The sequence below is a fragment of the Nannobrachium achirus genome (assembly GCF_963921795.1).
Source record: "Nannobrachium achirus genome assembly, chromosome: 18".
In the NCBI taxonomy this organism is placed as follows: domain Eukaryota; kingdom Metazoa; phylum Chordata; class Actinopteri; order Myctophiformes; family Myctophidae; genus Nannobrachium; species Nannobrachium achirus.
Genome location: NC_137825.1, coordinates 60,917,096 through 60,933,141, shown reverse-complemented (window position 1 = coordinate 60,933,141; position 16,046 = coordinate 60,917,096). Strand labels below are relative to the sequence as shown.

The 16,046-nt window shown below is 42.4% G+C and overlaps 1 protein-coding gene across 1 annotated transcript; it reads left to right on the top strand.

Moving 5' to 3' along the window:
• Nucleotides 1-7,457: 7,457 nt before the first annotated feature.
• LOC308303206 (protein NLRC3-like) lies at nt 7,458-15,824 on the top strand (the record flags this gene model as incomplete). The annotated part of the gene is made up of 4 exons (XM_080747530.1): nt 7,458-7,528; nt 10,621-10,716; nt 13,337-13,580; nt 14,088-15,824. The coding sequence occupies 4 exons, from the start codon at nt 7,458-7,460 to the stop codon at nt 15,822-15,824; spliced, it is 2,148 nt and encodes a 715-aa protein (XP_080603656.1).
• Nucleotides 15,825-16,046: the final 222 nt, after the last annotated feature.

Sequence of the window (16,046 nt, the reverse complement as noted above, 5' to 3'; positions counted from 1 at the left end):
AAATATGGTCTCTGTCTAACATCATCCCGGTGCCTAAAGCTGGAGACCTCTCAAAGCCAGACAACTACAGAGGCATCAGCCTGACATGTATCACTGCTAAGGTCTTCAACCGAATGATACTGAACAGGATACGGCATGCCATCGACCCTCACCTGAGAGAGAACCAAAATGGTTTTCGAGAGGAGAGAACAACCGTAGCACAGATCCTGGCATTAAGGAGATTAATAGAGGAGGTGAAAAAGGACAACCTAGCAGCTGTACTGTGCTTCATTGACTTCAAAAAAGCTTTTGATTCTATCCACAGAAGCAAGATGGTGAAGATCCTTGAGGCCTACAATGTCCCTCCCAACATTCTCCGGGCTATCGAGACCATGTACGCAAAAACAAGGGCCAAAGTGGTGACCCCGGATGGCAGCAGTGAGGTGTTTGACATCCGAGCTGGTGTAATGCAAGGAGACACCCTAGCCCCCTACCTCTTCATCATAGTTCTAGATTACGCGCTCAGGAAAGCCATAGGGGGACGAGAACAAGAGCTTGGCTTCACGCTAACACCAAGGAGGTCAAGGCGGCATCCCGCAGTAGTTCTGACAGACCTGGACTATGCGGACGACATCAGCCTGCTCTCCGACAGCATGGAACAAGCACAAGAACTCCTGAACAGGGTGGAGATAGAGTGTGCCAAAGTTGGTCTCAGGCTAAATGCTAAGAAAACTGAGGTTATCACCTATAACCTACCTGATCACTCACCTCTGACAACAACAGAAGGAGCTGTGTTGAAGGAAGTCAAGGACTTCAAGTACCTGGGCGCATGGGTCGACTCAACTGAGAAAGACCTTAAAGTAAGGAAGGCACTCGCGTGGAGGGCCCTGAACGGCATGAACAGTGTATGGAACTCTAACCTCCCCCGCCAAATCAAACTTAGCTTCTTCTTTGCAACGGTGGAGTCTGTTCTCCTCTATGGCAGTGAATGCTGGACCCTGAAGCCAACCCTGCAGAAGTCTCTAGACGGGTGCTACACTAGAATGTTGCGTGCAGTACTCAACATCAACAGGAGTGCACATGTTACCAACAGGAGCCTGTATGAGGGAATACCAAAGGTAAGCGAGAAAATTGCCACCAGAAGAATGAGACTAGCAGGACACTGCCAAAGACACCAGGAGCTTCCAGCCAGCAAATTGGTACTGTGGGAGCCAACACATGGGCACCGGTCGCGAGGACGTCCCACAAAAACATACGTGGACATACTCAAGGAAGACGTAGGGACACAGAACACCAATGAGCTGGCCAGATGTATGGAGAACCGAGATGACTGGAAACAACGATGGAGGGCTCGTCTGAGGACGACCTAGATAGATAGATTATCCCCTTTTATTGGTTCGTTTTACTAGCAGAGTAAACTCTAGTTAATTGCTGAAGTACAGAACAAGAGTGTTCATGTTAAAGTATGAGCTTTCTCTGCGAAGTTATTAGTTAGTTCACTTCTATAACTTTTCCAAAGTTTTCCGTACTTTTGCCTTAAAGGTTAAATGACATTCTGTTTTTACCAATCATAAAAGTCTTTGCCCTGGTCCTAAAAACATGTTTTAAAATGTTTAAACTTGAAAATCCACTCCATGGAGCCATGGTCTCTCTCTCTGTTTAGGTGTCATGAAAAACGGTCTGTCACCTGAAATACTCTATAATCACCACCAGGGGAGCCTCTCTCTCCCACTCAGCAGTTCTCAAACTGGCCGCACGCACGCTCACACACACACACACACACACACACACACACACACACACACACACACACACACACACACACACACACAGAGGTCCGCCCAGCTCCAACACAATGACCGAGAGATGCATGCTCGCAGACGCGATGCATGTGTTTCGCTGCTTTGCTTTGGTACAACAAGTCTTGTGTGTGTGTGTGTGTGTGTGTGTGTCACAGTGTGTCTTGTTGAAAGACACACTGTGACACACACACACACACACACACACACACACACACACACACACACACACACACACACACAGAGGCTGAGCTGAGCCCTGACGAGGCACACACAAACAGCATCGAGAGTCGCGAGTGTTTTTTTCTTCCCCGGGACCGACGTTACCGGATCTCTGTGGTTACATCTGTACCCCCGCGGAGTTCAATTTAGACCGTACGCGGTAACGTTATAGCTCTGCTCCGCGCTGCAGAAACACTTCACGGTCCTTCTGTAGTTATTATAGTAACATATTTTGTCTAAATGCCTCCTTTTAGAGAACCACCTATTGCTTGTGTTATCATAGCGTTTTACTGTCTGCTCTCTGAGTCGCCGTGCCCGTGTGTGTGGAGGGAGGACAGAGGGCAGCGTGGAGTTATAGTCGGCTGCTCCACGGTCCACGGAGCTCTGCCCCCGGGAGAAGTGCGCTGTCCTCGGGGACTCGGTGATGAGGAGGGAGGCGCTGCCCACGGACCCAGCCAGGGCGGAAAATACATAGCGATATATAGCGATTTTCATTATTTCACAAAAGCATAAACTGACTACTTGATATGAAGGATATTGATGTAAATATTTCCGAATGGGTAAATATGTTTTATATGCCCATATTTACAATTAAAGGATAATATAATGTAAGAGGTCACTTCCTCAAAACTTGGGCTGTGGAGAAATACAGACAGGGACACTGGGAGAGGGGAGAGAGGTGAATCGACTGACGACGTATGAGTCCAGTAGTCTATGAACTGCGCGTTTGAGACTCATTATGCAGAAACCAGCACAAACACACAGATAGCAGGAAAACCACTGCATGTCAAAAGTTGCGTTTTTTTTGGTGTAATTGAGGCCAGGAAACATTAAAAAAAGCATAAAAAACTCAAAATTTATTTTTGGATGTCACCACCCCTTTAAAGAGGACAGAGTCGCTTTAATGGATATTGATATAGATCAAACAAGCATGTGACTCATGATCAGATCTCTGTTTGATTTATAATCGCTATAGGCTGAACAGCTGGCTATAGTTTAAAATATCCATGACAAGACATGTGATCCTCTCTCTTTTCTTGTGAAACTATCCACGATATAATCACTCAGTTTTTTTATTTTTTATTTTATTATCTCATTCGGATTGGTACAGGAACGTATGGAGTCTGATAAATAATATACTTTCACCTAAAAGCATATTGTAAAGAGGTCTTGCGAACCGACTTTATTGTTTCACGCGTGGTCAACACACTACGCCTATAGTCGCTTAAATTAGCCTGACTCCATGGGGTCATTTCAGTGCATTTCCATATTTGAAAATAGACTGAAACGACTCTGAAACGTTACTCTATCTATTTCCCCGCATGACATCAAGTTTTGCGTAAAGATGTTGTGCAACCATTTATGATTTTCAATAAATGAATTTTCTTTGATATAATTTTTAAATCATATCTAGACATTCCCTTATTACTGTGTATTATGATTTGATATGTGTGACAACTGAAATATTACAAACATTACAAGAACCCACGCTTGGTGATCACTATTGCGTGAAGAGGAATTATTTTTCATATTGATATGATTATCGTATCGTTGTGAAACATAATCCCTTTCTTTGCATAATTATTTGATACTGTATTTGTGTACAGTGGAGAGAATGATGCTACAACATCACAGTGTAAATCACTAACATGGATGTGTACATGACATCACAGTGTAAATCACTAACACGGCCCACGGGTGCGTAAATGACATCACAGTGTAATTCACTAACATGGATGCGTAAATTACATCACAGTGTAAATCACTAACATGGATGTGTACATGACATCACAGTGTAAATCACTAACATGGATGTGTACATGACATCACAGTGTAAATCACTAACATGGATGTGTAATTGACATCAGAGTGTAAATCAGGGAAGTCAGAGTCTAAAGCAGATTAAGAAGTGTGAAGTTGCAAAAGCTAGGGTGTGGCAAATATGCGGGCATGTGGGTTTTGTAAATTTTTTCCCTGGGTTTCTATGGTTTCTTTGGCTGGATATGGCAGCCTGGCTGGAACGGTTGTTCAAGTGCAGCTAAATTTGGCATGTTAGTAAACCTGACACAATTAACAATAAAGGCATTGCACCTGTGCAGCTTACCTGTGGAACCTGGGAATATACCATTTTGTCAAGATGGGGAGAATAAAATTATAATACATTGTTAAAGTGACCATTTTGTTACATTTTGCATTTGTAGTTATTTTACTGTAATTTAACAACATAATAACCAGCACAGATAGACAAAGAGACATTCATGGATTGATAAGAAACTTTTATTTTCCCCCCTGGACCCAGGTTATGGCAGCTGCATACCCCTGCCATACCCAATTGACGCCCCTGGTGTGAAGTAGTGCAAATTGTGTAGAGCGACAGTTACATGAAGGGTCAGGGTGAGCAAATTGTGGCGAATGTTAGCTTCTTGTGTGTTAACAATGGTGTAAGTGATTATGTGTAGTTTGTATCAACAGTTGACAGTAAATCATGTGACTTCATCAGAGGAAGCTGCTCATGCTGCTTAGGCTGACGTTGACTTCAGGGTAAAGTGTGCCTTCTTTTGGCTTCATTTGCATATTTTCATCAAGGTCGTAAGAGGCGGAGCCAAGAACATCTGGTGTAGGACAGTGGAGGGAGAGCTGAAGACCCGGCATCATCACTCCTGGACTTCTAGAGAGACGCTGGAATGAACTCCTGTGTTGCTGCCCTACATGCCAGTCGCCATAAAGAGCACTAAGTAAGTATGTTCCATATAACATGAAGCACTCTAAGTATGTTCCATATAGCATACAGAGTTCTAAGTATGTTCCATATAACATGAAGCACTCTAAGTATGTTCCATATAACATACAGAACTCTAAGTATGTTCCATATAACATAAAGAGCTCATAATAGGGCCCATAATAGGGCCCAAAGAGTTCTAAGTATTTTCATAAAGAGCTCTCAGAAACGCTACTTTAAAGGTTTCGTGAGGGCATACGCTTTTTATAATTTCGGGTCCAGATGTGACGGTGAATACGGGAGGGCTCAGCACACTCCCAGTCCTGCTTCCAAGATCCCGCCAGCCATGCACTTGTGGACAAGTCCTCCGGGATGGAGCGGAGCATCTCTTGTGCCGCCTTGTTGTAAGGGTGGCTGGACTTGAGACTGTTTGGAGGCTTTGTATCCACTGTAGCGTTGTGCAGGATATGCCGGTTGTGTATATACATGGGCATTCCTTGCTAGCTTGAGGGTAGCGGCCTCTCGTCGGAGGCGGGCTGTGGTAATTCCTGCAAGGACTGGCAGGTAGGACACAGGAGTAGGCTTCAGGCAGCCAGTTATGGTTCAGAGAGAGTTGTTGATTACGGTGTCAACCTTTTTGACACGTGGGATCCTACACCAAGCTGGGGCACAGTATTCAGCTGCAGAGGAGACCAGGGCTTGGGTGGAAATTTGAAGTGTGTTGGCAGAAGCTCCCCAGGTCGTGCCAGCGAGACGGCGGATAAGTGGTGTTACTTTACTTACTTGGTGTTACTTTGGCCCTTTGTGTGTCCACCCCAACTATGAATATCGTTTCCTCCCTGCTGAGAATATTCTTCTGAGCAGAGTTCTATGTCTATGATAGTAAAAGATCCAGTCTAGTATGAGTTATATGTCTATGATAGTGAATGATCCAGTCTAGTATGAGTTATATGTCTATGATAGTGAATGATCCAGTCTAGTATGAGTTCTATGTTTATGATAGTGAATGATCCAGTCTAGTATGCGTTCTATGTCTATGATAGTGAATGATCCAGTCTAGTATGCTAAATAAATGGAATGGTAGTGCTTAAAATTGTAGAGGAGGATATGATAATACTGTAAATAACTATGAACGTGCCTTGTCATAATAATACTGTAAATAACTATGAACGTGCCTTGTCATAATAATACTGTAAATAACTATGAACGTGCCTTGTCATAATAATACTGTAAATAACTATGGGGCTTACAGAGTTATGTCTTCATGGTGTTTTATCAGTGAACCATTAAGTCATTGTAGAGGCTGAACAGACATATTTCACGCATAAACATGAAGTCATTGTAGAGGCTAAACAGACATATTTCACACATGAACTTGAAGTCATTGTAGACGCTGAACAGACATATTTCACACATAAACATGAAGTCATTGTAGAGGCTAAACAGACATATTTCACACATAAACATGAAGTCATTGTAGAGGCTAAACAGACATATTTCACACATAAACGCTACAACATGTTTGATGACATGTCTGGACTGGCCTGTCAGGGAGTCTGTGTTATCGTGCTAAAAGGAAACGTTTATCTGAGTTTGAAAAGATCAAACATTTGTTTCATAAAGTGAACAAAACAACCGCGCCTCCCCAGGTCTGAAAACCCTCCATTTCACACAAGCAACTTCAACCACAATGCATGTTTCAACTGTACTTCATAAATGTCTTACTGTGTTACTGTAGGACTTCTGTCCTCCTTAATGTGGTCCATGTTCACCATCTATTGGACAAACTGTGCAACTACACCCCTTGGTCTCTGTAGATGTTAAAGTTATTGTGTCAGAGGTAGACTGAGCACTTGGTTAGCTTTGACACCATCGCATATTTAACCACTATTATTGATACAGACTGGATTTAAAATAAACATAGAAATTCCAATCCCTTTGCCGTTTTTATACAATAAGGTACACAGTTTTAAATCATCTCTCCTCCATTACAACAGTGGATATATTATAGTATGTTGAATCAATGAGGTACAATATGTTTTAAATCATATTCTCTTCATTACAACAGTGGATATAGTAACTGGAATCATTAAGTTATTCACCTAGAGCAGGGTTCTTCAACGTTTTCAGGCCAAGGACCCCTTAGCTGAGAGAGAGATGAAGCCTGTTCATAGATTCCATATAGTTTCATTGTTTGACAGCACAATCATCAGTGCATTTTGGATTCATGTCAATTTGTTTTCAGATATTTAACCACTTGAACCGTCAATACTTAATAAACTTGACCTTTCACTTTGTACTTAGTCTGCTCTTTTTTCCCCTCTACACCAAAACCCTTTGCAGAAAATAGCTGATCTACAAGCTCACAACATGAGCTTGTAGATCTGCTATTTTTCTCAGGATATGGACGCTAGGGTTCAAACTGTTAATATAAAAAAGGAGAAAAACTCTTTCTATCACACAAAGATTTGGAGGACCCCCTGTAGTAACTCTGGGGACCCCCTAAGGGTCCCGGACCCCCTATTGAAGACCCCTGACCTAGAGTCAGTGTTTATGTGACATGATGGATCCACAACAATGTAAGGAATATTGTCCTAAATTACCCTTTTTATGTCCAACTGACTGTGTGTGTGTGTGTGTGTGTGTGTGTGTGTGTGTGTGTGTGTGTGTGTGTGTGTGTGTGTGTGTGTGTGTGTGTGTGTGAGCGGGCGGGCGGGCGTAAAGGTCTCTGCTCTACCATGAGTTGCTCGGTGGAGAGAGAGGAGTTGGACCCTGCCTCTAAAGACATCCTGTGTGGAGAACATGAGAGGTCTGTCTGTCTGTCTGTCTGCAGTCTGTCATATCTATGAGGCCATGTCCATAGAAATGTTCTGTGAGCTGTTCTACTATAAATCTAGAATTATAATTCCTACTGTATTATAATTTGTTGCATTTATTGCTACCGAAGGTCGCAGTTTAGTATGAGAAATGGCACATCTCGTCTCCGTCTGTCCGTCTCCGGTTTCTGTGGATAGTGCGGCTCTATAGAGAAAACAATTATAATGTCGGATCGGCGATCATACTTGAATTGTTTTATAGCGATTATAGCATATTGACAGCTCGTCATAGGCGGAACGGACGCATTTATATAAGTCGTCATACTAGTCATAGGCAGTAAATGAGTTAATAGGCTACTTTAGTTTTGAACTATGAACAGGTTTTGATGGTTTTATTAATGTTTATTTCTACTGTTTACCACAGGCCAGAGTCTCCAACACCCAGCTGTGTGTCTATGAAGAGTGACCGCTCTATGGGACACCCTATGAGCTTCAGTAGTGAACCTGGACCTCCAGACACAAAGTATGTGAATCCCCCTATAGGCCTATACCATTACTTATATATAGGAGAGGGACATAACCACGAAGACTCTTGAACGAGCTTACATTTCATTCACATGGTAATTGTAGATACATTTTTGTATGATTTCAGAAGTGTTGACCACAGAGCAGAGTCTCCAACACCCAGCTGTGTGTCTATGAAGAGTGACCGCTCTATGGGACACCCTATGAGCTTCAGTAATGAACCTGGACCTCCAGACAAGTATGTGAATCCTCCTCTACAATATACAACAACATAACAAGACAATATGTTCTCATGCATGTGTGCACGTTACTACATAACCAGACAGTCAGTTAGCTGAGAGAGAAATAAAGCAGGGACCCCCCGCTACATATTGTTATAATTAATTATATATATATATAAATAATTATCCTACCACACAAGATTTTGGCGGCCCCCCTGTAGCAACTCTGAGGACCCCCTGTTGAAGACCCCTGGTCTACAGGCTTAGAGGAGCCCAAACAAAATAATGTTCCTCTCCTATTACTTATATATAGGAGAGGGACATAACCACGAAGACTCTTGAACGAGCTTACATTTCATTCACATGGTAATTGTAGATACATTTTTGTATGATTTCAGAAGTGTTGACCACAGAGCAGAGTCTCCAACACCCAGCTGTGTGTCTATGAAGAGTGACCGCTCTATGGGACACCCTATGAGCTTCAGTAATGAACCTGGACCTCCAGACACAAAGTATGTGAATCCCCCTATAGGCCTATACCATATACACAACACTGGAACATGAAGTCATCTCATGCTAAGTTACATGTGCAAATGACTAAAAGCACAATCTACCTGCAGATTAGAAAACGTTAAAGGTTTTGATTGATTGATTGAAGAATTTATTAGACGTTTGCATAGGAAAAAGTACAGTTTCATGAGAGTACAAATCACTGGTACAAGGTCAACTAAAAGGAGATCCTAGTAAGCTTTTGATGGTTTTATTAATGTTTATTTCTACTGTTTACCACAGGCCAGAGTCTCCAACACCCAGCTGTGTGTCTATGAAGAGTGACCGCTCTATGGGACACCCTATGAGCTTCAGTAGTGAACCTGGACCTCCAGACACAAAGTATGTGAATCCCCCTATAGGCCTATACCATTACTTATATATAGGAGAGGGACATAACCACGAAGACTCTTGAACGAGCTTACATTTCATTCACATGGTAATTGTAGATACATTTTTGTATGATTTCAGAAGTGTTGACCACAGAGCAGAGTCTCCAACACCCAGCTGTGTGTCTATGAAGAGTGACCGCTCTATGGGACACCCTATGAGCTTCAGTAATGAACCTGGACCTCCAGACAAGTATGTGAATCCTCCTCTACAATATACAACAACATAACAAGACAATATGTTCTCATGCATGTGTGCACGTTACTACATAACCAGACAGTCAGTTAGCTGAGAGAGAAATAAAGCAGGGACCCGCCGCTACATATTGTTATAATTAATTATATATATATATATATAAATAATTATCCTACCACACAAGATTTTGGCGGCCCCCCTGTAGCAACTCTGAGGACCCCCTGTTGAAGACCCCTGGTCTACAGGCTTAGAGGAGCCCAAACAAAATAATGTTCCTCTCCTATTACTTATATATAGGAGAGGGACATAACCACGAAGACTCTTGAACGAGCTTACATTTCATTCACATGGTAATTGTAGATACATTTTTGTATGATTTCAGAAGTGTTGACCACAGAGCAGAGTCTCCAACACCCAGCTGTGTGTCTATGAAGAGTGACCGCTCTATGGGACACCCTATGAGCTTCAGTAATGAACCTGGACCTCCAGACACAAAGTATGTGAATCCCCCTATAGGCCTATACCATATACACAACACTGGAACATGAAGTCATCTCATGCTAAGTTACATGTGCAAATGACTAAAAGCACAATCTACCTGCAGATTAGAAAACGTTAAAGGTTTTGATTGATTGATTGAAGAATTTATTAGACGTTTGCATAGGAAAAAGTACAGTTTCATGAGAGTACAAATCACTGGTACAAGGTCAACTAAAAGGAGATCCTAGTAAGCTTTTTGGCTTACACAGGAACCACTCTATGTATATCATAACATTGAAAGACAGAAGGAGAGAACACATAAAAATATGGGAAAAGATTTATAATAGTCATAAAGTGAAATAGGAGATACAGTATTTACAAAGGAGAAGGGGAGGAAAGTATGGGTTTAGTTAAACAAATAACAGGATTCTATCTAGGATTGATATTGAAACATTGTTCACGCTGAGCTGGAATCGAACCCCGGTCTCCAGCTCGACAGACCGGCAGGTAACGAGCAACGCCAAGGAGAAAGTTATGGCCAGCTCTTATGCGGGGTCGCTACAATAGCCTATTTAAGAAAGTCAAAGAGACTTTACTGAGCACAGATCATGTGCTCACAGACCATCATTATATGATGCTCAGGCTCTTAATAGGCTACTTTAGTTTTGAACAATGAAGAGGTTTTGATGGTTTTATTAATGTATATTTATGTCTGTTCGCCACAGAGCAGAGTCTCCAACACCCAGCTGTGTCTCTATGAAGAGTGACCGCTCTATGGGACACCCTATGAACTTCAGTAATGAACCTGGACCTCCAGACAAGTATGTGAATCCTCCTCTACAATATACAACATAACATGACCATTATGTTCTCATGCTGTCTGCACATTAGTACATAACCAGACAGTCTAATGCTCTCTGTCAGGTCTTCTAACGTGTCCTCTCTGTCATTACAACAATGTGTCCTCTCTGTCAGGTCTTTATCTTTAGACTAACTACACACTGTTTGTGTGCATTTTGTGAATGAAGTGGTACAAATCACTATGTGCTGTTTTTTACTCTACAGCAGAGCAATGTTAGGCACGGGTGCCAACATTGGCACAGGGGAGGTTGATCACTGGCACACTGGCAGAAGTGTGAGAGAGGATTTTTAAAACCTGGTCAATTAGCCTAAATGAATCCTGCACACAATTCTACATTCAGTAAAATTCTGAACTTTGAGTCTAATGATCACTATAACAATGTCCTGTCGCCAATCAAACTATTTCAGAATGTTTGATGGCGTGTCATTAAAGTTTATGTTGACATGGAACACTGACTATCTAGAAAATAAAAACATGGCACTTCATTTCAAAAAGGTTGCCGACCCCTGCTCTACTGGCGTAGAGGAGCTCCTTGAAAATTCTGGTTTTGTACGGTTTTATCCTGTTGTTTTAACAGGTTTCTACTGTTTATTTTTTACCTAAATGTAACATAAACAAAAAAGTGCAAAACGCGTGCTTCTTTTTTCTAGACACCATGAGCATTATGTCTATATGATTTATTTAGGCCTACTTATTTTGCAGCACAGGACATATAGCCAAACGGCATCAACATGTCAATCATTTTGCAACAACTAGGTCTCTCTCTGGCACAGAGAGAGACCCTGTGCCAGTGTGCTTCAGCTGATCTGCAACCAACAATAACTATGTAGTCACATACAGTAATTGCCCCATTGTCACAGTGTTCTGATAAATCATAAAGAGCTCTGATAAACATTTCAACTTTCTCACCGGGCCGCTGTACTCTCTGGTGGAAACAGGCGCGCTCTTGGATCATATTCCGTTTGGGTTACTTAAGGTTACTTAAATTTAGTTACTTTTATTTACTTAAAGGGATATTCCACTTTAAAAAAAACCTTTTTGTTATTTTATCGTCTAATCAGGCTTTTGGGAACACCCAGGACAGTTTTAGAATTTCTTCATTCAGTATTTAGAGATTTGATATTAATTAATTTCCCCCATTTTGCACCCTTCCGGGACCTTCCTATACAAACCCATTATAACTTCAATCTCCAATTTAACCATGATAGATTCAATTAAAACACCTGTCCTTTTTTTCTGGTGACTCCTCACACCCTCCGAATATGTGAGCAGGCCATGTTTTTTCGATACCTTTTTTTCATTAATTTTGTACAATCTTTTATTGTATTTAATAATTTTCATTTCCCCCAAAAAATCTAAGAAATCAATTAAAAGTTTTAGCGAAAAAACACGGCCTGCTCACGTATTCGGAGGATCTTACGAGTCATATTTTAGAAAGTGAAATATCCCTTTAAAGTTTTGCTAGTTGTTCTGTAATGGGACAAAAACAAATGACTCCTTTCCAAGTGTAGGAGCAGCGGTTCTACTCCAAGTCTCTCTCGGGTGACTGAACTTCTCACCCTATCTCTAAGGAGATACCAGCCACCCGTCCGAGGAAACCCATTTCGGCCGCTTGCACCCGCGGCCTTATACTTTCGGTCATGACCCACACTTCATGACCATAGGAGTAGGAACGAAGATTGCTCGGTAGACAGAGAGCTTTGCCTTCCGGCTCAACTCTTTTTTCTACACCAGTGTGATTTAGCGACCGCAAAACCGCTCCTGCTGCTCCGATTCTCCGGCTGATCTCCTTCTCCGTCTTCCCCTTTCTCTCATTCGTGAACAAGACCCCGAGATACTTAAACTCCTTCACCTGAAAAAAGATTATTTTTATCGGGACCCCCCCCCGACACTTGGAATGTAGTAGATGAGGCATCCATTTGACTTTGACTTGGTTCCATAGATAAATAGAGTGAACATAGAAGGTATACAAGCTCACAACGCCTCGAGATGTGAGGTGTTGTGAGCTTGTAGATCGGCTATTTTTAACATTTTTGAACCTGGACCTTGTTAGATATGAATTATGATACATAATTGTATGATTTGTGTATGAGGCTCATATGACCATATAAGGTTATATTATGAACTGAACGTACAGTATAGGAGACCGTGTTTTTGGTCGTATACTGTAAGTTCAGGCTAAAGATTACAGGTCATGGCAACTTTGGTTGCCCTGACAACAAAATCATGATATACTGTATGTCACTAGTGGAAATTTACCAACACTGACCGTGTCACTGTCTTCCTTGTTATGATCTGGGAACGAATCAATGAGTCCCACGAAGATCTTACTGTCATAATCTGTACTCTTTATATACTGCATGTCAACTTCCATTTTGGAAGAGAGAGAATTTAGAAAGCTGCCACTAGGATGGTAGCTCACTGTATTGTCTCCTAGATAGTATGACTATAGTCATAATAAATAATATAAATAAATACCCTTTTATCCACCAGGAATATAGTCATACTAAATCATATAAATAAATATCTTTCTATCTACCAGGAATATAGTCATACTAAATAATTCTTCATGTCCACAGGAAGAGGGTGTTTGTTGTGACAGAGCAGGCGTCCAGGTGTTCAGTGTGTGAGGAGGTTCTGACAGATCCAGTCTCTAGCAGCTGTGGACACTGGTTCTGCAGACAGTGCATCACCTCATACTGGGACCAGTCTGCTCAAACAGGACACCATGACTGTCCCCAGTGTGGAAAGATCTTCAGGACCAGACGTAGACTGAAGACACCCAGTCACACCAGCAGTGGACACAGTAAGACCAGACACAATGTACATTCATTAACAGTTAATAACTGAAATGTTTGAAATGAGAGAAGACATTGTCAGACTAAATGTCCACAATGTGTCATCAGTATCCATGTTTAAATAATGATGCTAAACATGTATCAACTCTGTATGAAAACCTATTGTTTTTTTTTTCTTTTGCCGGTTTTTCATAGTTTTATTAAATTTAAAGTGGAGACCTTATTTTCTGTTTTCACTCAACATGAAATAACTTTGCTGAAAATAACAGATCTACAAGCTTAGATCTGCTATTTTCTGTCAAAGTTTTACCCAGAATACGGAAGCTAGAGTTTAAGTGGTTACATTAATAATGTGCATAGACAGCTGTGTAAAGTTATACATTCAACTGAATGTTTAAAATGTCTTCATTGTCTTCTCATAGCAGGTGTGCAGGAGGATTTAAAGGATTTTAAAATCACTTTGAACAGTCTGGATCGTGTGACAGACGTCACTGAAGTGCCCTCCCTCAGCAGCATCTTCACAGCGCTCTATGTCACAGTGGGAGAGAGTGAAGGGGTTAATAACCAACATGAGGTCTACCAGCTTGAGACACTCTCCAAGAAGAACACCCTCCATGACCAACCAATCAACTGCTGTGACATCTTTAAGCCCCTCCTCCTTGGCAGAGAGACACCAATCAGAAGAGTTCTGACGAAGGGAGTCGCTGGCATTGGAAAAACCTTCTCTGTGCGTAAGGTCGCTCTGGACTGGGCAAAGGGTTTGGAAAATCAAGATGTCATTCTCCTGGTTCCCTTCTCATTCCGGGAGCTGAACTTGGTCAGAGATGAGCAGCACAGTCTTCTCTCACTGATCCATGTTTTCCATCCAACGTTGAAGAAGGTCACAGCAGAGCAGCTCACTGTCTGGAAGGTTGGCTTCATCTTTGATGGTTTGGATGAAAGCAGGTTGTCCTTCAACTTCAACAATGACATCATCTCTGATGTCACAGTGACATCATCAGCGGACGGGCTTTTGACAAACCTCATCGAGGGGAATCTCCTCCCTCGGGCTCTCATCTGGATAACCACCAGACCTGCAGCAGCCAATCAGATCCCTCCTACATATGTTGACCTGGTGACAGAAGTACGAGGGTTCACAGACCCCCAGAAGGAGGAGTACTTCAGGAAGAGATTCGGTGATGAGGAGCTGGCCAACAGAATCATCTCACACATGAAGACATCAAAGAGCCTCCACATCATGTGTCACATCCCAGTCTTCTGTTGGATCAGCGCTACCGTTCTGGAGGACATGTTGAAGACAGACGAGACAGGACTGCTGCCCACGACCCTGACTGCCATGTGCTGCCACTTCCTGTTGGTCCAGACAAAGAGGAAGGAGCTGAAGTATGATGAGCCTCATCAGGGGAATAAAAGAAACAAGAAAAGAAACAGAAAAGAGAGAGCGAATCAAAAGAAGATCATGGAGACTGACAGGGAAGTTCTTCTGAAGCTGGGCAGGCTGGCGTTTGAACATCTGGAGAAAGGCAGCATCATGTTCTACCAAGAAGACCTGGAAGAGTGTGGTCTCAATGTGAAAGACGCCTCGCTGTACTCGGGAGTGTGCACAGAGATCTTCAAAAGAGAGGGCGTGCTCTTCCAGAGAGCAGTCTACTGCTTTGTTCATCTGATCATCCAGGAGTTTCTGGCCTCAGTCTACCTGTTCCACTGTTTCACACAGAAGAACATGGAGGTACTGAAGACATTCCTGGGGGGATGTGACATAAAGGGACGTGATTACACCAGTGACATGTCCTTGGAGGACTTCCTGTCCGGAGCCAACCGTAAAGCCATAGAGAGTAAGAATGGTCACCTGGACCTGTTTCTCCGCTTCCTTCATGGTCTCTCACTGCCGTCCAACCAGAGTCTGTTAGGAGGCCTACTGGATCAGACAGCAGAGAGTCCAGAGAGCATCCAGAGAGCCATCAACAACCTGAAGGAGATGAATGATCGTTATGCCTCTCCTGACAGATGTATCAACATCTTCCACTGTTTGATGGAGATGAACGACCACTCAGTACATCAGGAGATCCAACAGTACCTGAAGTCAGGAGACAGATTAAAGACAGAACTGTCTCCAACCCAGTGCTCAGCTCTGGCCCACATGCTGCAGATGTCAGAGGATGTTCTGGAGGAGTTGGACCTGGACACATACAACACAGACTGGTGGGGGCGACAGAGACTGATCCCAGCTGTGAGGAACAGCAGAAAGGCTCGGTTAGTAGTCATGTGAATAGAAAACTTAGTAGAACAGAATCAATGTACATTCACACCACTACACAACTAGACATGATGGCTCATTTTGGTCACATATCTGACCCAGACACATCACAAAGTACAGAAACATCATATACAAGATCTATCAATTCACAGAAACATAACAAGAGGCAATAATAGTTAACAATAACACACACTCACACACACACACACACACACACACACACACACACACACA